General features: G+C 39.1%; 1 protein-coding gene across 1 annotated transcript; it reads right to left on the minus strand.

Annotated features, from left to right (window-relative positions):
• Positions 1-1,832: 1,832 nt before the first annotated feature.
• LOC143599429 (uncharacterized) lies at positions 1,833-2,631 on the minus strand. Its single transcript, XM_077077391.1, has 2 exons — positions 2,079-2,631; positions 1,833-2,018 (listed from the first exon to the last, which is right to left on the minus strand). The coding sequence occupies exons 1-2, from the start codon at positions 2,439-2,441 to the stop codon at positions 1,908-1,910; spliced, it is 474 nt and encodes a 157-aa protein (XP_076933506.1). The 5' UTR covers positions 2,442-2,631; the 3' UTR covers positions 1,833-1,907.
• Positions 2,632-22,356: the final 19,725 nt, after the last annotated feature.

Genomic DNA, 22,356 nt, shown 5'->3' on the forward strand with positions numbered 1-22,356 from the left:
ATCTCATCTTCAATCTATTGATTGTTGCTACTTGATTTGCTGAGTAATGGGGTGTTTGATTGTTTTAAGATACATGCCAAAAACGTTTCTCTACACAAAATAGAAAGCAATTTAAGTATTTTTTTTTTAACAGGTATTGTTTTTTGGGTTAAAGGTATATATGTTTACCAGTATACCAGGAGTCTTTCCGTATCTTTCTTCAAAATTCTCTCTAATTGCTTTTGATTTGTCTTCTAAGCTTTTAAACTTTGCATTAGCTGGTATTTCTTGATTTGCACTGTTGTCAAGTAATTCTATCACTCTTGTTTGAAGATTGAAGGTAACCACAAAGAAATGATCTCGTTGTACTATTGGCACGAGCACTATAGCAACCTCCTTGAGTGATATAATTCCACTCCTTGCCATTTCTCTTTCGATGTTGTTTGAAAACACATCCAGTCTTTCTTTTTCTGTGAAACCCCTTGACTCAGAATAATGGTCACTTTTATGTATAATAATTAAAATACAGATGATTAAAGCGTTTATTGTGCGTTTTCTAATAGTGCAAACAAAATAGATTAATTTGTACCAGCACATTGCTTGAAGCAAAGATTCTGAACGGTGATGCTGCAGATTTTTTCTTTGTTCATAGTTCATTACATAGCTGAATGCATCCATTGCATTGGCGGCTATATAAATGCCAGGACAGAAGCTTTCACAGACCACCTTGAACGATTTTGTGTGAGTGGACTTGTAGACCTCCTCCCAAATGTCTCCAAGACAAAAAAATATATACTCTGAAAGTATTTCTTCATCTTCCGTGACACTAGCGGATACGTCAACCTCTCTCAGAAGATATGGAGAGTTCAGTGTATCTGGGCTATCACTTGTTGACAATCCAGTGTCAACTGTTAAACATAAAACAACTCACATTAAATTTGACTGAAAATAATTGTAACTATAATTAAATACCTTCAACCCCTTTTGGTTTTTATTTATAATTAAATACCCTCTTTTAATGTCGCAAGCACTGTATTAACAACTTCATCAATATCTGCGCATGAGACATTGTTTTCTTGACCTGCATCATTTTTTACGACAGCCAAAGACGTAATATGTTCAACTATGATTATAATTAAGCTGGTATATAATTAAGCTGGTACATATATGATATACCTTTCTGAGCAGCCACTGGACCACCAACACCAACATCTGAATCAACTGCATCACACAGATGTAATAAGTTTAAAATAACAACATATGTGTTTTTAGAGCGTTTTAATTATACTAATAATTAATTTAGCCCAAATACCTTTCTGAGCAGCCACTGGGCCACCAACACCAACATCTGAATCAACTGCATCACACAGATGTAATAAGTTTAAAATAACAACATAAGTGTTTTAAGAGCGTTTTAGTTATACTAATAATTAATTTAGCCCAAATTTCTTTTAGAGCAGCCACTGGACCACCAACACCAACATCTGAATCTTGTGTTTTGGGGACCACATTATTAGTGAATCTGTTTTCCCATTCACAACATCTAGCAAAGATATTCTCATTTGATGGATGTCTATCCTTTCCTTGACGGACCAACTCGTTGATATCGGAGCAAATTTTATCAAATTTATTCAACTTGTTATCCATTGCCTTATTCCAAGACTGTAAAAGGAAAATATAGTTATTGTTAATTCAAAAACATTTTCAATTTATCCCAGCCAGTTGTAATGGAGTTAAATAATAGTCAACAAGCACGATAGGCATTTGCAAACTTAAAGGTGAATAATCGATTACATAATCATTCAAATCATGTTCAGCTGTTTGATCGGCATTGTCTGTTTCAGATGCACTTTGACCATCTGTTTTTTAATTACATATAATGTTGTATTACATAAAATGCATGTAGAGATCAGAGATATGAGAGTTTTTTAGAAGAAAATAACAAGTTTAATACCATGTTCTTGTTTCTCCTTAGCTGCAGTGTTTTCTTCAACTCCAGGCTTACCGGCAGCACTAACCGTTACAGCAGCAGCAACAGCCTCATCAAGTCTCTTCCCGACATCACTAACTGTCACAGCAGCAGTATCAGCAACAGCAACATCAGCAGTCTCATCAAGTCCCTTCCCGGCAGCACTAACGGTCACAGCAGCAGGAGCAGCAGCAGCCGCATCAATCCCTTTCCCGTCAACACTAAACGTCACAACAGCAACCTCAGTAGCATCTTCTTCTAAGGAAGGACCATTATTCTCCAAGTATTTTTCCATCTTATTAAGAGTAGTTGTTGTTATGTAGTTGATTGCAGGCGTTGTGACGGGAGTCCCAAATGGACCATATTTTTTCTGGTATTCATGTGTGTAAAGCATCACAAGGAAGGTGATCGGACCTTTGTATTGATTGTTGATACCTCTCCATTCTTCCTTTGTCATTTTCAAGTTTTCAATAACATAGCTGCACCAGTCCATATTTGAAATATCCGAGGTTTATCAATTGCAGAGATGAATCGTTGATTGACTGTTGTTGATTTTGTCACAAATCCTATACAAGTGTTGAACAACACAAGGAAATTAATCTTAAACAGTTCACCAACTCCTTGATCCGCGGCCAGTTTGTCTTTCACATGCTTTATACTTATTCTTGAATTCGTCGGGAATTGATTTTTGAACAAATCTGTAGTAACATCTTCTCCCAGTCTTGGTCTACTCTTGTCTAAAACAGGAATCTTACCCATTGGTATCCTCAACACTTCATGTACTTTTTGTGGTGTTATCTTAATAACACCGCTCCCAATGTTCAATTCATTTAAACGGTTATTATAGTTCATGAGCAACCAATATCCCAAAGTTGTTGGAGTTTGGGTTACTTGAAGTCTTAACATTGACCCGAAACCCATTTCTTCCACACAAGTTTTTTGGGCAGTGGTCATTGCCTTCACTGCATCAACAATATTACAAGGTGCACACCTATTCTTCAATTTTTTGTCTACAAATTCAACAAAAGGTTTTCCCCTCTCGGTTGGCTTCTTTTCATTAATGGCTTTCATTTTCGGAGGTTGAATGTCCGGGTCAGAGGTGCTGTGTTCCACCTTTTTCCGCTTTGACAACAACCTGTCGATTTTTGTGTCAAGGTCTGAATCAGAGTCTGCTTCCACAACATGTTTTGTTTTCCCCACCAGAGCAACTTTTTTAGTCTTCCTTTTATCAGTCTTTGTTTTTTCGACAACTGAATCACATACATACAATAAAACACGGGGGTAGGGGATAACAACACGAATCACAAGGAAACAAAAAACTCTTATCAAACATCACAATGATAAATTCTCATACCAAAGCCATAACACGCTAATCATACGCATATAACATGCTTTAATATTATAGATAGATTTAAAAAAACAAGGATATGTATTACAATAACAACACGCTTATCAAACGCATTAATACATAAGAAGATCCAAACAAATGCTTACATTTTAAGATTAAGTAAACCTAAAACGCTAAAAAAATCATAAAGTAACACCTGTTCCATCTTCATTCTGAGACCTATCGTGCTTTTGCTTCCTCCTTGGTTCCGTTCCAGAAGTAGATGAGTTAGGGTACTTCATTTTGGTTCCGTTCCAGAATAATTAAACCACTCGAGCTTGTGCTTGTGCTTCACAGTATAAACGAATCGTCGACGGTTTTTAGGAATTTTGACTTACTTATCCACGGTCCAGAAGTAGATGAGTGACTTACGAGGGTAGTTATTTGACCCTTTTAAAAGAAGGCGCGTGCTTTTAAATTTTAATCGTATGGTTAGTATTTTATAGTAGCAAAAAATATATATATATAATATTAGTAGGTGGTGGTGGGTTCAGGTGGTCATGATGGTGGTGGACGGTGGCGGAGGTGCGGTGGTTCGTGGTGGCGGATGTGTGGTGGTGGGTGGTGGTGGTGGGCAGTGGGTGGTGGTGGCGGAGGTCGGTGGTGGTGGTGGTGGGTGGGTGGTGGTGGTGGTGGTGGTGGGTAGTGGGTGGTGGACGGGTATAAATAAATGTATATATATTTATATATAATATTAGTGGGTGGTGGTGGTGTGTGGGTGGTTGTGGTGGGTGGTGGTGGAGTGTGGTTAGTGGTTGGTGCTGGGGGTCGTTGTGGCGAATGTGGGCGGTGGTGTGTAGTATGATTGCGGATATGTAATACATGAGACAATGACGGTTCTATCCCGTATGATAACCATGATGATTGGCCCAATTATGACGAGACGATGCTAATATAACTACCTAGGTTGGTGGTAGTTATCATATTGATGCTGCTAACCTATATATACGGTTTGCTTACGCCAACCCATACGATGGCGACTGTAGCTCGTACGACGAGCATGACGTCCATGATGATGATCACACATATATATGATGAGGACCAATTATATGTACCAATATGACAATACGCCACACAGGCGCGCGCGCACACACACACACACACACACATATATATATATTGAAAAGATCCAATACACTAATCCTTAACCTACATTAACGTACACGAATCCATTTTTTCACGAATCGATCAATGAAATCACATCCAAGCATCTCGGAATCGTCAATACATATCCAATCAATCATTTGTTCTACGGAAAAAACAGTTTTTGATGGTTAATCAATCAATTTTTCACTTTTTTCACGAATACCGTTTTTTGAGCGTTTGGCTGAGCGTTTTCTGAGCGTTTTTGGTTTTTGCCTTTGAGCGTCTCGCGTACGTTAAGCATTATCGTAGCGTAACTGCACCCTAAATATATATGTGTATATTACTTAGTAGTTTTGATATTGATAAAGTGGTATATGGAATTTATGAGTAAAACATATATACCCAACCACTGGATTGAGATTCTGACTGACAAGATGGATTGGTTAATGAAGAACATGCTTGTGCTCCCAAGTACTTTTGTTCAATAATAAAGATCGGTTTTTGTCTAGTTGGTCCATGTGTAGAAATCATTTTGTGTAATGATTGATAGAATAAGTTTATGGAGTTATATATATTATACATGTATTTCCTGCCGTTTTTTCAATTGACGTATTTTAAGATACTAACAAATAAAGTGCTACATAATAATGCGTAGGGCGGCGTAACTTATACGGCATATTCATTTTTTTATTCTTTTTTCAGATTTTGTACTATAATGGATTCATGATTGTCAAGCAACTAACTTTGTAATGGATTATTATGTTGCTTTCATTGTAATACATATAAAAATTAAAACTTAGTTAACACTATCGATGTGATCAAGAGGATTTCATATTTATGCGTAACGTAAAGTGTAAAGTTACATAACACATTTTTATGACAAGGAATAGAAGTACAACTTATTCGACGATACGACATAATATGTGGATTAGAGTTTCACACATTCAACTTTGTATTAAACTTAAATATTTTTAAGGTTGTCAGGAATCAGGATATGCTATTAGATAGTGAGTTCACCGTAAGTTGGTCGGAAGACATGAAATGTGTATATATACGCGATCCCCTAAAACCAACTCGTCGTGATGACGAGGCCTGGCAAGCAGTGACACGTGCCACGCCACGTGACACGTGGCAAGGCTAGTTATTACGCGACAAGGCTAGTCGTGATACGCGATGGCTTACGAAAGGTCAATCGCGTATCACGATGGATTATTATATTCAATAATTTTGTCGCTGATCCATCGCGATACGCGATTGATCCTTTGCAAGACCCATCGCGTACCGCGATGGGTCAGCTGATTAGCCCCATAAATAGGGCAACCAGCCCTTCCATTTGTAACCCCCACCTCGAAGTACGTGCCGAAAAATCCTGAAGACCGGTGTACCTCAATTTACATGCAAGAAGCGTTGATCAAAGATTTCCTCTATACACGTGCAAGCATAGAAGTGCTGCCCAAAAGTCTAGGAATTTATAAGCCAGTCGACGCATACTCGATACCTCGAAAATATAAATGAAAGAAATTATTATTAAAAGTAATTCTTTGTTATTAATATTATTTAAGTTTCTTAAATGACAAATAAAGAAATAAAAGTATACGTTTCTTCGAAAAGAAGAAACGTAGTGTTTAGAATTATAAATGATCGAACTAAAGGTTCTAACACAGTAAATAAAGAAAATATATTTGAACCAAAGGTTCCAAAAGAAAATATAATCGAGGTAAAGATTATGCAAGATGGACTAATGGTCTAAAGCTAGATTATTGATCTAGTAATAAGAAATGGTTATACTCGTACTATAGGTCCGAGATAGCACGAAAGACAACTCAATCATTTAAGTGTATTTGATCATTTTAAAATGTGAATACACCCCAAACTTTTTTAAATAGTTTAATCGAGTCATTAAAAATGATTACCTGAGATTACGTATCTTTAAAACGTTATGAACAAAAGTAGTCGATGGCCCTCAGGTTGTCGTGTACGTTTGTGTCACACCCCAAACCACGGCCTAGGCTTATGACACATACGTTGGTACCACAATTGTAATTAAATCAGAGTTACATTTTAATAGCTGAATTCTTATAAACTTGTGGATTTAAAATGTCATATTTACATATACAAAAGACGGGATTTAAAAGTTTCCCGTTTGATGTTTAAAGATTACTTATTTTACTTTACAAAAACCACCATTTACTTTATATTAAGTTTAACAAAAAGATCCGAGCCATCAGATATCTTGAGCACTTCGTCATTCCAAGTGCTAACCTTGATCACCTGCAAAATGTAAGAAAATACGTCAGCAACGAAAGCTGGTGAATATGCTGACGCTAAAAATATTTTCATTACTTAATTACCCCTCGATACTACGTAGGCCTCGGCCCAACGTGGCTTAGGAATAACCAAGTTAAAATAACATAATTCATAAACTCAAGTTTCTACACTCGGTTCCCCCAGCAAACACCGCAGCGTTCGACTAGTTGAGTGCCTATACGTATACACAAGGTCATACTCCCCGCAGGCGAGCGTAATTGTGACCATGTGTGATGTGCCCATCACATATGTAAGGATCTAGACAAACGTACACGATATCCTGAGGCCAATGTTTATACCGTTGTTTATAAATGTTTTAGAGACACTTAGTCTCATGTAAAGTTTTTCATATAACACGTTTGACTCGTTTGAAAACAAGTTTGTAAAATTTGGGGCGTATTCACCTTTTCAATTTGGATCGGCTTCAAACACCGTCCGAGGATCTTTCCCATTGCTATCTCGCACCTATAGTACGAGTATAACCATTTTTTAGTCGGATATACAATCCGGCTTAAGACCTTTAGTCGTATTTTATAAACTTTACCTCTATGAACCTTTTGTTCAAAATCTCTTTTACTTAAAAAGCTTTAGTTGAAACGTAATATTTTAAACCTTTAGTTTATTTATAAAACCCTACGTTTCTTCTTCTCTAAGAAACGTATTCTCTTATTTTCTTTATTATTTAAGAATGATTATTATTACTTAAATAATATTTTCATAACAAAGAGTATATATATACTTACACACATATATACATATTTAAAAATATTCATAATTCTATCTTTTATTCTTTCTTTGTTATATTTTCTTTTATTATATCGAGGTATCGAGTATAACCTCGACTTAAGGTTTAAGCCTTTATAATATTTTATTATTATTTTATTCGGGCATTATGCCTACCTTTGCTCGACTTATAAACCTTAATTATTCGAGCAGCACTTCAACATCGGTTCTCCTTCTTTTTCAATCTTCTTTTCGTCACTTTTTTCCTCGGCACGTCAATCGATGAACACCTACCCTTCACCATTTGTCGGCAAGCTTTACGATAGTAGTCGTCATGATGTCGAGAGACAACAAAAACCTTTTGTTGATACGTCGATGGAAGGTAGCACAAACTTCGAGGAAGCGATACGACAATCGAGGAATCGGGGCATGATTTTCGAGGTTGATCATTAATATGGTTGTGGGATTCTAGTGAGATGTTAGAGAGAGAGAGGAGTAATGATTTTGGGATGGAAAATGCAAAGGCCCGGACTTGCTATTTATAGGCAAGATTCAAGAGCCCATCGCGATACGCGATGGCCTCCTTGCCTAGCCCTTCACGTATCGAGACGTCGGCTTAGCCAGTCACCACGTGGCGACACGTGGCAGGCATTGCGCCACGTAGCGGAGGTTGTGCCACGTGCCTCGGTGTCAGACAACCCATCGCGATACGCGATGGGTCTCTCTTCTGATCCATCGCGTATCGCGATGGGTCAGGGAAACAGATTTTTCATTTTAAACCCTCAGGTTTGGATTTTGACATTTTTGGTCCCTTAACTTTGGAAATTTGACATTTTGAACTCGAAATTTTCACGATGTTACATCCTCCCCACCTTGAAATAAATCTCGTCCTTGAGATTGCATTCTTTAGAATAGATGGGGGTATTTCCTTCTCATTTCGGATTCGAGTTCCCATATATATTCGGGCCCTCTTTGTGAGTCCCATTTTACCTTAACAATTTTCAACGTTCGTCTTTTTAATTTCTTTGTTTTCGAATATTCTATTTGAATTGATCTTTCAACAAATTTTAAGTTTTCATTTATTTCGACATCTTTTAAGGGCATCGATAGAGATTCGTTGGCCAAACATTTTCGCAGATTCAAGATATGGAATACCTCGTGTGTCCCTTGCATTTCCTCGGGTAGTCGCAAACGGTATGCAATAGTACCAATACGTTCGAGTACCTCGAAGGGTCCAACGAATCGAAGACTTAGCTTTCCTTTCTTTCCAAAGCGAACGACGCCTCTCCATGGCGAGACTTTCAAAAGAACTTTGTCACCAACATTAAATTCCAACGGCTTACGACGGACATCGGCGTAACTCTTTTGGCGATCACGTGACGTCTTAAGTCGTTCTCGGATTTGGAGAATCGTGTCGGTGGTTTATTGGACTATCTCAGGTCCAGATAATTAATTATCTCCGGTTTCAGACCAGCACACGGGCGTTCTACATTTACGACCATATAACGCCTCGAATGGTACGGCTTGAATACTTGTGTGATAGCTATTGTTGTACGAGAATTCCATTAGGGGTAAGTGGTCATCCCAACTTCCACCTAAGTCAATCACACAAGCGCGGAGCATGTCTTCCAACGTTTGGATCGTCCTTTCGCTTTGCCCATCAGTTTGTGGAAGATAGGCGGTGCTAAGGTTTAGCTTTGTGCCGTTGGCTTGTTGGAAGCTTTTCCAGAAATGAGACGTAAAACGACTGTCTTGATTAGAGATTATAGACAGTGGTACCCCATGTAAAGAAACTATGTTGTTTACATAGATACGTGCTAGCCTATTCATAGAGTACGATTCATTGATGGGTATGAAATGTGCGGATTTTGTCAATCGATCCACGATAACCCGAATAGCATTATGTTGTCGAGTCGTCTTCGGGAGTTTAGTGATAAAATCCATAGTTATTAACTCCCACTTTCATACGGAAAGTTCTGGTTGCTGAAGCAATCCCGAAGGCTTTTGGTGTTCAGCCTTGACTTTCAAACAAGTTAAACGTTTCGCCACATGCGAAGCGATGTCCTTTTTCATCCCATTCCACCAGTAGTTTGGTTTGAGATTTTGATACATTTTGTCACTACCGGGGTGCATCATATATTTGGACTTATGAGCTTCATTCATAATTTTCTCACTCAAGTCCCTAACGATTGGTACCCAAATCCTATTACCGAGTCTAAGGATACCATCGTTACCCTTGACTAGCGAGTCACTGGTGCCATTACGTTTTTCGTCGGAGATTTGGTTTTCATTGATCGCTTGGAGTTGAGCAGATTTGATTTGTTCGAAAAGATCGACTTGAAGTTCTAGCCTTAACGCTCGGATTCTTTTTGGCTTTCATGTTCTTTACGACTCAAGGCGTCAGCCACAATGTTGGCTTTGCCTTCATGATAAATGATCTCGCAGGCATAGTCGTTGAGAGTTTCCATCCATCGTCGTTGACGCATGTTAAGCTCTTTTTGATCGAAGATGTGTTTTAAGCTTTTGTGATCGGTATACACGATAAATTTTACCCCATAGAGATAGTGTCTCCATATCTTAAGTACAAAGATTATGGAGCCTAACTCTAGATCGTGAGTTGTGTAGTTATTTTCGTGCAACTTGAGTTGACGAGAGGCATAAGCGATTACTTTCTTTCGTTGCATCACTACACATCCCAAACCGGAATGGGATGCGTCACTAAACACAACAAAATCCTCAGTACCTTCTGGCAAGGCCAGTATAGGTGCTTGGGTGAGTTTTTGTTTGAGTATATCGAACGCCTCTTGTTGTTTTGTTCCCCATTAATACTTGATATTTTTACGAGTCAAAGAAGTTAGGGGAACAGCTATACGAGAAAATTTTTCAATGAACCTTAGATAATAGCCGGCCAAACCTAAGAAACTTCGGATCTTGGTTGGTGACTTTGGAATTTCCCACTTCGATATGGCTTCGATTTTAGCCGGATCGACTTGAATACCGTTCACATTTATGACATGTCCAAGAAATTGCACTTCGTGCAACCAGAACTCACATTTTGAGAACTTTGCGTACAATTTCTCGGTTCTAAGTATTTCAAGTAAGGTTCGAAGATGAATTTCACGATCAGCCTTACACTTAGAATAAATAAGTATGTCATCAATGAATACGATAACAAATTTATCCAAGTAAGGCTTGCAGATTCGATTCATCATATCCATAAACGCAGCTGGCGCATTAGTAAGTCCAAATGGCATAACGGTGAACTCATAATGGCCATACCTTGTTCAAAACGCGTTTTTCGGAATATCTTCGGATTGGACTTTGAGTTGATGGTAACCAGAACGAAGATCGATTTTTGAAAAGAAACTTGCACCTTGGAGTTGGTCAAAGAGATCATCGATTCGAGTGACTGGATAACGATTTTTTATTGTGACTTTGTTCAACGCTCGATAGTCGTTACACATGCGCATGGATCCATCATTCTTCTTGACAAATAGTATCGGCGCTCCCCATGGTGATGAACTCGGTCGAATGAAGCCTTTCTCGAGAAGTTTGTCTAGTTGTTTCTTTAGTTCCTTCATTTCAGTCGGAGCAAGACGATACGGTGCCTTGGCGATCGGAGCAGTACCGGGAATAAGATCGATCCTAAACTCTACTTCACGATCGGGAGGGATTCCAGGAAGTTCATCAGGAAAGACATCAGAAAAGTCGGAGACTGTAGGTACGTCCTTTATCTCCTTAGGTTTGGATTCTTCAGTGATGTAGGCCATGAATGCTAAGCATCCTTGATTTAAACATTTGTTAGCCCTAATCATGGAAATTATGCTAACTTGGCCAGCGTCCTTGTCCCCTTCAATTCGAATGGTTCGTTTATCAGGGGCTTGAAGTTCGACGGTTTTGCTATTGCAAATGATACTTGCATGGTTGTTGGATAACCAATCCATACAAAGTACAATGTCAAAACCAGCAAGAGTCATGGTAAAAGTTGAATAGGCAGAATATAACCAGCTAAGAGATTTTGACTATTTCGCCGCTAGCAGTCTCGACGCTTAGAGTTTTATTTAATTTTGTTAAAGGTTCGTTTAATAGACTACAAAAGCTAAAATCTATAAAACTTAAATTGGCACCCGAATCAAACAAAACTCTAGCATAGGTGTCGTTGACTAGAAACGTACCGGTGATGGTTTCCGGCATGTCAGCAGCTTGTTTCGTGTCGAGTACGAAGACTCTTGCGTTTCCTTTCTTGTTTTGACCCCTTCCACCCGCACCACCAGTCGCGGGTTTGTTATTGGGACACTCAAAGCTTCGATGCCCCATCTCCTTGCAGTTATAACATGTCATCTTTTCTTCCAATAGTAGGTCATTTCATGGCCAAGTCTTTGACAAGATTCACAGACGGTTGGTGAAACATGTCGGCATTGCCCTCGGTGACGCAACCTGCAAATCTTACAAAATGGTGCATTTGAATTAAATCCGGTTCGGCTTTGATTTGCACCCTTGCCTTTAAAGTGGGTGTTTCCACCAGCTCTTCCTTGATTGTTGTTCGTTGGCACCTTCTTGTCTTCCTCTTTACTGCGAACAAGACCGCCCATCAGATATCCAGCTAGCTCCATCGCGGAGTCAGTAGTTTGAGGTAAATGAGACCTCACCATGTCGCAAATTTCCCGAGGCAATCCCCATATGTATCGTGTAACTTTGCTGGACTCAGGTTAAACCAGCTGGGGAACTAGGCGACAGTACTCATGGAACTTTGTTTTGTACTCTCAGATATTTGTCCTTACGACCTTATGATTAAGAAACTTAGTTTGAATTTGGTCGGTTTCGTGCATCGGACAAAATTTCGCCATCAGCATCGCTTTGAATTCTTCCCATGAAAGGTTGTATAGCACTTGACGTCCCTTGCTTAATATCAGTGTGTTCCACCATTCCAACGCCTCACCTTTGAACATTTTCGCGGAGTATTGTATCATTTCTTGACTCGAACACTTGCTTATAATGACGATCGATTCCATCTCCTCAAGCCAGCTAACGGTCGTGATAGCTCCCTTATCTCCATGAAATTCCTTTGGCCCAAAGTACTTGAAATCTTTGAACGAGCATCCACCAATGTTTAACTTTTTAAACTCTTGTCGAATTCCACCATCAACATTTGACTCATGAACAGTCTCCTCAACACAAGATGTTTCGGACGAGACTTAACGGATTTTCGGGAAAGATCAACGGATTGAGAATTTTGTCTTTAGCGACGAGTCCCATTCCGAGGGCGTGCTAATGCAACGAAAGAAATTAATCGCTTAAGCTTCTCGACAACTCAAGGTACACGAAAAGAACTACACAACTCACGATCTATAGTTAGGCGCCATAATCTTTGCCTTAAAATTATGGAGGCACTATCTCTATGGAGTTAAATTCATTTTGTACACCGATCATAAAAGTTTGAAACATATCTTTGAACAAAAGGAGCTCAACATGCGTCATCGAAGATGGATGGAAACGTTGAATGATTACGACTGTGAAATCGTTTATCACGAAGGGAAGGCTAACGTCGTGGCTAACGCCCTAAGTCGTAAGGAACATGAAAACCCCAAAAGAGTCCAAGCGTTATGACTAGAACTCCAAGTAGATCTAGTCGAGCAAATCAAATTAGCCCAACACCAAGCAATTGAAGAAAACAAAATTTCCGATGAAAAACGTAACGGAACCATTGACTTGTTAGTCAAAGGAAGATATGGTATAGTTAGACTTTGAAATAGGATCTGGGTACCAATAGTCGGAGAGTTAAGAGAAAAGATAATGAGCGAAGCCCAGAAATCCAAGTACATGATGCACCCGGGTAGTGATAAAATGTACCAAAATCTCAACCCAAACTACTAGTGGAATGGAATGAAAAAGGATATTGTTTTGCATGTTGCAAAATGTTTGACATGTTTGAAAGTCAAAGCCAAACTTCAAAAGCCCTCGGGATTTCTTCAACAACCAGAACTTCCCGTTTCGAAGTGGGAGATGATAACCATGGATTTCATTACGATAATCCCAAAAACCACTCGTCAACATAATGCGATCTAGTTCATAGTCGATAGGTTAACTAAATCCGCTCATTTTATACCTATCAACGACACGTATTCAATGGATTGATTGGCGCGAATCTATGTAAACAAAATATTGTTGCATTGCATGGAGTGCCTCTATCTATCATTTCTGATCAGGACAACTGATTCACGTCTCACTTCTGGAAAACTTCTCAACAAGCGTTAGGAACCCAACTAAATCTTAGCACTTAGTTTGAATTTGGTCGGTTTCGTGCATCGGACAAAATTTCTCCATTAGCATCGCTTTGAATTCTTCCCATGAAAGGTTGTATAGCACTTTACGTCCCTTGCTTAATATCAGTGTGTTCCACCATTCCAACGCCTCACCTTTGAACATTTGCACGGAGTATTGTATCATTTCTTGACTCGAACACTTGCTTATAATGACGATCGATTCCATCTCCTCAAGCCATCTAACGGTCGTGATAGCTCCCTTATCTCCATGAAATTCCTTTGGCCCAAAGTACTTGAAATCTTTGAACGAGCATCCACCAGTGTTTAACTTTTTAAACTTTTGTCGAATTCCACCATTAGCATTTGATTCATGAACACTCTCCTCAACACGAGATGGTTTCGGACGAGACTTAACGGATTTTCTGGAAAGATCAACGGTTTGAGAATGTTTAGAGTGTTTGGATTGAGATCTAGCCATAGATTCTTCCCTAACCGCTTCTTTAATCATTTTCTGTATTTGATTCATATATTTGCCGGGAATTGGTTCATCTTGTTTATTTTCAGGACCTTTCCCTTTTTCTTTCCTTATTTCTTCTTCCTTTCGTGCATTCTCTATTTGTTACTTTGTTGAGATATTATTCTTTTTCTATTCAATATTTCTTTTTAGATCTGAAATTTAACAAATTTCTTTTCTTAACATACAAATTTATTTCACAAAGATATATATATATATATATATATATATATATATTTTACAACATATATATATATATATATATATCGTTTGATTGATATATATATATACTGATGGACCTATCTTTACTTAAGAACGTCTCAACGTTATTTATTACACATATTTCATATAACACATAAGATTACATTACACACACTATTCCCATCTTGATCTTCTTTAATCTCTCATGAACTTCTTCACCACCTTGGTCAGTTTGTTACATTTTCGAATAAGCGTCTCTCCTATCTTCTTCTTTTTCTTCCCATCCACAACTATCTTCTTTCTTAAGTCATCCGTCTCATGCAAGGCTCGGTCCAAGTGTTCTTCCTGTAACTGAGGGATCTTGGTTCCTCCTTGATTGGTCGGTTGGAAAGGAAAGTATATGATGGATAAGAAATTTGTTGTAGGTATGTCGGAACTCCAGTTAGGTAATACGGTGGTATCTCGCATGGTTGGTATGTTGGAACTTCGGATGGGTGGTATGTTGGAACTTCGGATGGGTGGTACATGGGTATGCTTGGCGGATGGTAGCTTGAATGCCTCAGTGCTTGATATCCTTGCCATGGTGTATCGTCGGGCAGATTAATCGGATTTTGTTCGGTACCGGGGAATTGAAATGGTTTGGTTAGGTCATGTTCCACGTCTTGATCGAAAAATGCTTCATAATAGTCTTCGCTCATGTTATATTTGGGTAATGGTTCGGCAATTCCTGCCTCCTTTGCTTTGCGTACATAGTTCTCCATCATGCTCTTGAACGACATCTAACATTTTGGGTGGTTTAGAGTGAGGAGGGAAAGAAAAGGTTTACCAGCCTATCTTATCCCTATTTCAACTAAAACATGTAATGAAAATATTTTTACATACTTGGATCGAAGCTTAGGTATTATCTTGTAATACCTAATTCGATAAGATCGATGGCTCTGATACCAACACTTATAACACCCCAAACCACGGCCTAGGCGTATGACACATATGTTGGTACCAACATATGTGTCATACGCCTAGGCTGTGGTTTGGGGTGTAACAGTTTGTCTGGATCCTTTCATATGTGGTTAGACGGTGGGCACACCGCGCCACACCTGGTTATGCCTCCGTCATGACGGGTTGGACCTAAGTTATGTTCGAGAGAGGGTAATCATGTGTATACTAATGGTAGCTAAGTAACCACGAACGCTACGGTGTTTATTGAGCGGTTTTAGTTGAGCTTAAGTTTTTAATTGTGTTTTAAGTTTTTAACTTATTATTTCTAAGCCACGATGGGTCGACACCTAATTTATGTCTTGAGGGGTTTTTTTTTGTCAGCTTATTCACTAGCATGTGTTGCTGACGTATTTTAAACTGTTTTACAAGTAACGAAGGATAGGTGCTTGGGAACGAAGTAGTCATTAGGCGATCTGATGGCTCAGATAAATCTTTTGATAAATATATGTAAATGGTGGTTTAATGAACATGAAATATTTGTAAACTTTAATGGTATTTCATAATCCCATATTTTGAATATATATATATATATATATATTAATATTATCCACGCTAAATTTCCGCTAATAAACCTTAACTCTAGTATATTTACAAAAACGGTACCACCTATAGGTCACACGCCTAGGCCTAAGATGGGGGTGTGACAAGTTGGTATCAGAGTCATCGATCTTACTGAATTAGATATTAACTAATAATACTTAAGCTTCGATCTAAGTATATAAGTATTATTACTATTTGTTATATATAATTAGGGATAAGATAGGTTGGTAACCCTTACTATCTCTCCTCAATCTAAACCACTCATAGATGTCGTTCAAGAAAGTGATAGATGGCTTTATGCATGATGCAAGAAGAGCTGGATGCCCCGAGCCGATACTCCCGAAGACAACATGAATGAAGACTACAATGAAGATTTCTTTAGTCGATACTCCCAAAGACAACATGAATGAAAACTACAATGAAGATTTCTTTAGTCAAGAACACCCAATTATCCGAAACAAACCGGTGTACTTTCTCGGAACTGAACAACTACCAATCAACATACCGAGCGATCCTTCGACGCAACATATGCCAAGCATGCAAGAGTATCATCCTTCGATTATCCCAAGCTTCCATCCATCAAACATTCCGGATTATCACCCTTTTACATCCCAACGTAGCACCCATCCAATGAGATGCTAGCACACAAGCAAATCAAGGTTGAACCTGAGTCCGACTCATCAAGTTGGATGCAATGTCATTCTGATCAAGGATGACGGCATTTCGGAACACCCGTCTATAACCCCACTAATTATCACTCCAACTCCTATGATGGTCCTTCCCGCAGAGCGAATATGAGAGTCATTCAACCATATGAAAAATACCACCTCGACCCTAAGGTGACTGAGGCAGCAATGGCCATGGAAGAGGAAGACCTATATGAAGAGGACCCGGAAGAAGATGAAGAGATTTCCGAAGAAGTAAGCACCCCAAGGGAAGAGCCTTCAACAAATTCAAAATGTGATCCACCCAATGAAGCTTGTCAACATCCCTTCTTTCATATGAACCCATGCTATGATCCCCAAAACCCTTATGTGCAGTACATTCAAGGAATCAAGATCATATTTCCGCATGATTTCCCTCCTTTTCATGGTGTAATCCCTCCAATTTCGGAGCAAGCAAACGATATCCGGCAATAGGAAGCTGCAGCTGAAGCATTCTTTAATCGTTCATTTGAGGCAATATCATCTCCATCTCCAAAGAATCATTACGACATCGTAATGATGGGTTATCGAGACCCATCGCCGCAATATGGATTTCCGAATGTTATGCCACAATCTCAAGAGGAACACCTTGACCGAGCTCCGCATGAGACTGATGAATTGAGGAAGAAAGTTGCTACGGAGAAAAGCAAGAAGAAGAAGATTGGAGACAAGTTACTCCACAAATGCAACAAGTTGAAGAAAATGTTCAAAGGATACATGAAGGACTAGGAACCTCTTCGGTATCATCAGAAACGTTGTGTGTTTACTTTAAAGATATGTTATGTTTGTACTTAGAATATGAACGCTGATCGTTCATGTAGAATATATATATATATATATATATATATATATATTTATATATATATATATATATATGATCAATAAAAGTGCGTGTTTTAAGAAAAGAATAAATTTATTTCAGAATGTCAAATCAAGAATCCCAAAATGTGGAAACTTCTCAAAGAGAAGACAACCGCGCACAAACTGAAGCTGCTCAGCAAATTCCTTAGCAATTAATGAATCAAATTCAATATATGATAGCAAAAAGCAGTAATAGCATAATCGAACCGAATAAGTGAATCTAGGCAAACCCATCACACCGATTACACTTGAAAACCAATAACCTCAAAATCACACCTTAACCCATCTCATCCCAAAGAAAGCGTTCATTAATCGAATGTAGGGGCGATTTTAATCGCAAGTTTAAGAAACTAAAGATCAAGGGTTGTTCATTAAAAGACTTCAAGAACTTCAGCCCCAAAGATTTCTATGGAGATAAGGGCACCATCGCTACGCTTAGGTGGCTCGAGGAGATGGAATCAATAGTAATAATTAGTAAGTGCGCCGAGCAAGAAAAGATTCAATTTTTTGCGCAAATGTTTAAAGGATAAGCTTTGGAGTGGCGGAACACTCTAATTATGAGTATGGGTAAAGAGATGTTATATCAACTCAAGTAGGAAGAATTTAAGGAAATGGTGCTGGGAAAGTTTTGTCTGATGCACGAAACTGATATGATCTAATCAAAGTTTCTTAACCACAAGGTGGTTGGAACTAATCTTCGCGAATACAATACCAAGTTCCAAGAGTATTGTAGAATCGTGCCCCAGCTGGTGACGCCGGAATCCAGCAAGATAACCAGATACATATGAGGATTTCCGCCAGAAATTCGTGACATGGTAAGATCTCACTTACCGCAAACCGTTGATTCTGCCATGGAATTGGCTGGTTACTTGATGAACAGTTTGATCCGTAACAAGGAGGAAGATAAGAGGGTGGTGCCAAAAAGCGACCACAAGAAGGTAGGAAGCGCCCGATTCAAGGGAAAAAGTGTTGAACAAAGAAAAGGCGGAACCAAATCCAACTACACTCAATGCAAGATTTGCAAGAAATATCATTAGGGTCGTTGCCACTTCGCATCATCTGCAACGACTGTTTGTAATTCGTGTCACAAACCAGGACACACAACGACTAACTACTGGAAAAATTCAATGATCTGCTATAACTGCAAAGAAATTAGACATCTCAGTTTCGAGTGTCCCAAGAACAAACCCGCTATCAGAGGCGCGAGAGGAAGCGGTAAAAAGAACGAGCCGAGGAAGGGGAACGCCGGAGTCTTTGTCCTTGATACGAAGAAAGCGGATGACATGCCGTAAACCATCACCAGTACGTTCGAGCCTTGAATAAAGTAATTATGCAATTATGCATCGACTATCGAGCCTTGAATAAAGTAACTATTAAGGATCGATACCCGCTACCTCGAATTGACGACCTATTCGATTAATTACAAGGAGCGGGTTATTTCTCGAAAATAGACTTACGTTCAGACTATCACCAATTGAAAGTCCAAGCCGAACACATCCCGAAAACCGCGTTCCAAACAAGGTATGGAAATTATGAGTTATCGTTCATGTTGTTTGGTCTTACTAATGCCCTAGCCGCGTTTCTGGAGATGACGAACCGAATCTGCAAACCTTACTTGGATAAATTTGTTGTCGTATTCATCAACGATATAATACTCTAAGTCAAAAGAAGATCACAAACTACATCTTAGAATTTTGCTTGAATTACTTAGGAACGAGAAGTTGTACACCAAGTTCTCGAAGTGCGAAATTTGGCTTCACGAAGTGCAATTTCTTGGTCACATCATCAATATGAGCAGAATCCAAGTAGATCCCACAAAGATCGAAGCTATATCATAATGGGAGATTCCAAAATCGCCAACCGAAATCCGAAGTTTCTTAGGATTGGCCGGTTACTACCGTAGATTCATTGAAAATTTCTCCCGAATAGCCATTTCTCTAACCTCGTTAACCCGTAAGAATATCAAGTATCAATGGGGAACCAAACAACAAGAAGCGTTTGACTTTCTTAAACAAAAACTCACCATTGCACTTATATTGGCCTTGCTAGAAGGTACTCAGAATTTCGTTGTCTTTAGCGACGCGTCCCATTCCGATTTGGTTTGCGTGCTAATGCAACGAAAGAAATTAATCGCTTACGCTTCTCGACAACTCAAGGTACACGAAAAGAACTATACAACTCACGATCTAGAGTTAGGCGCCATAATCTTTGCCTTAAAATTATGGAGGCACTATCTCTATGGAGTTAAATTCATTTTGTACACCGATCACAAAAGTTTGGAACATATCTTTGAACAAAAGGAGCTCAACATGCGTCATCGAAGATGGATGGAAACGTTGAATGATTACGACTGTGAAATCGTTTATCACGAAGGGAAGGCCAACATCGTGGCTAACGCCCTAAGTCGTAAGGAACATGAAAACCCCAAAAGAGTCCAAGCGTTATGACTAGAACTCCAAGTAGATCTAGTCGAGCAAATCAAATTAGCCCAACACCAAGCAATTGTAGAAAACAAAATTTCCGATGAAAAACGTAACGGCACCATTGACTTGTTAGTCAAAGGAAGAGATGGTATAGTTAGACTTTGAAATTGGATCTGGGTACCAATAGTCGGAGAGTTACGAGAAAAGATAATAAGCGAAGCCCATAAATCCAAGTATATGATGCACCCGGGTGGTGATAAAATGTACCAAAATCTCAACCCAAACTACTAGTGGAACGGAATGAAAAAGGATATCGTTTTGCATGTTGCAAAATGTTTGACATGTTTGAAAGTCAAAGCCAAACTTAAAAAGGCCCTCGGGATTTCTTCAACAACCCGAACTTCTCGTTTCGAAGTGGGAGATGATAAACATGGATTTCATTACAAAAACCACTCGTCAACATAATGCGATCTAGGTCATAGTCGGTAGGTTAACTAAATCCGCTCATTTTATACCTATCAACGACACGTATTCAATGGATTGATTGGCGCGAATCTATGTAAACAAAATATTGTTGCATTTCATGGAGTGCCTCTGTCTATCATTTCTGATCGGGACAACTGGTTCACGTCTCACTTCTGGAAAAGTTCTCAACAAGCGTTAGGAACCCAACTAAATCTTAGCACTGCCTATCATCCTCAAACTGCTGGGCAAAGCGAAAGAACAATTTAAATGCTTGAATATATGTTCCGCGCTTGTGTGATTGACCTAGGTGGAAGTTGGGATGACCATCTTTCCTTAATGGAATTTTCGTATAATAATTGTTATCACACAAGTATTTGAATTGCACCGTTCTAAGCGTTATGCTGGTCTGAAACTAGAGACAATCAAATGTCTAGACCTGAGATAGTCCAAGAAACCACCGATAAAGTGTTGCAAATCCGTGAGCGACTTAATACGACTAGAGATCAACAAAAGAATTACGCTGATGTCCGTCGTAAGCAGTTAGAATTTCCAATAGGCGATAGAGTCTTATTGAAAGTTTCGCCTTGGAAATGCGCTGTTCGCTTTGGTAAGAAAGGAAAGTTAAGTCCACGCTTTGTTGGACCATTTGAAGTACTCGAACGAATGAACTGTCGCTTATCGTTTGCGTTTACCCGAAGAAATGAAAGGGATACACGATGTATTCCATATCTCTAATCATCGAAAATGTCTAGCCAACGAATCATTGTCAATGCCCTTAAGAGATGTCGAAATGAATGAAAATCTCAAGTTTGTGGAACGAACTCTACAAATTGAAGATTTTAAAATAAAGAAACTCCAGAGACGAAATCTAAGATTAGTCTAAGTAAAATGGGACTCTCGAACAGGCCCCGAGTATACATGGGAGTTAGAATCCGAAATGAAAAAGAAGTAACCACACTTATTTAAGAAATCAAATCTTGTGGACGAGATTCATTCCAAGGTGGGGAGGGTGTAACATCGTGAAAATTTCGATCCAAAAACGTCAAGTATTCAATGTCAAGGACTGAAAAGTGAAAATTCTATTTTCTTCACCCATCACGATACGCGATGGATCAAAAGCCAACCCATCGCGTATCGCGATGGGTATGTTAAAAAGTCCTAGGTTGGGCGGTGTGGGATACGCGATCCTCCAAAACCAACTCGTCATCACGTATCGCGATGATGAGGCCTGACAAGCGGTGACACGTGCCCCCACGTGTCCAACCACGTGGCTAGTTATTGCGCGACAAGGCTAGTCGCGATACGCGATGACCTACAAAAGGTCCATCACGTATCACGAGGGATTATTATATTCAATAATTATGTGGCTGATCCATCGCGATACGCGATATATCCTTCGCAAGACCCATCGCGTAACGCGGTGGTTCACATGATCAGCCCTGTAAATAGGGCGATCGGCCCTTCCATTTATATCACAACATCTCACTCTTTCTCTCTCTCTAAAATACTCTCTCACACAACCTCGTAAAACATGCCATGACCCGATGATCATTACCTCGATTCTCGTACCCAAAAACCCGATGTTTTCTTGAAGTACGTGCCACCTCAAGGAGAACCAACACCACACCTCGAAGTACACGCCAACAAATTCCGAAGACCGGTGTACCTCTATTTACGTGCGAGAAGCGATGGTTAAAGATTTCCTTGATAAAGTGCAAGCGTAGAAGTGCTACCCAAAAGTCTAGGAAATTATAAGCCAAACAAGGTAGGGGTTCTGCCGGAGTAAAATATTATTATAATATTTAAATAGGCTTAGACCTTAGTCGAGGGTATACTCGATACCTCGAAAATATAAACAAAGAAAATATAAATGAAAGAAATTGATATTAAAAGTAATTCTTTGTTATCAATATTATTTAAGTTTCTTAAATAATA

Source organism: Bidens hawaiensis, unplaced genomic scaffold (assembly GCF_021521415.1).
Source record: "Bidens hawaiensis isolate Kalapana, Puna unplaced genomic scaffold, B.hawaiensis_p1.1 tig00052175_1, whole genome shotgun sequence".
Classification (NCBI taxonomy): Eukaryota; Viridiplantae; Streptophyta; class Magnoliopsida; order Asterales; family Asteraceae; genus Bidens; species Bidens hawaiensis.

Excerpts from the sequence above, each read along its gene's own strand:
- LOC143599429 (XM_077077391.1), bottom strand. The coding sequence starts at position 2,441 with ATGGACTGGTGCAGCTATGTTATTGAAAACTTGAAAATGACAAAGGAA. Across the intron at positions 2,019-2,078 it reads GACTTGATGAGACTGCTGAT|GCTGTTGCTGCTGCTGTAAC; the intron begins GTTGCTGTTGCT and ends AGACTTGATGAG.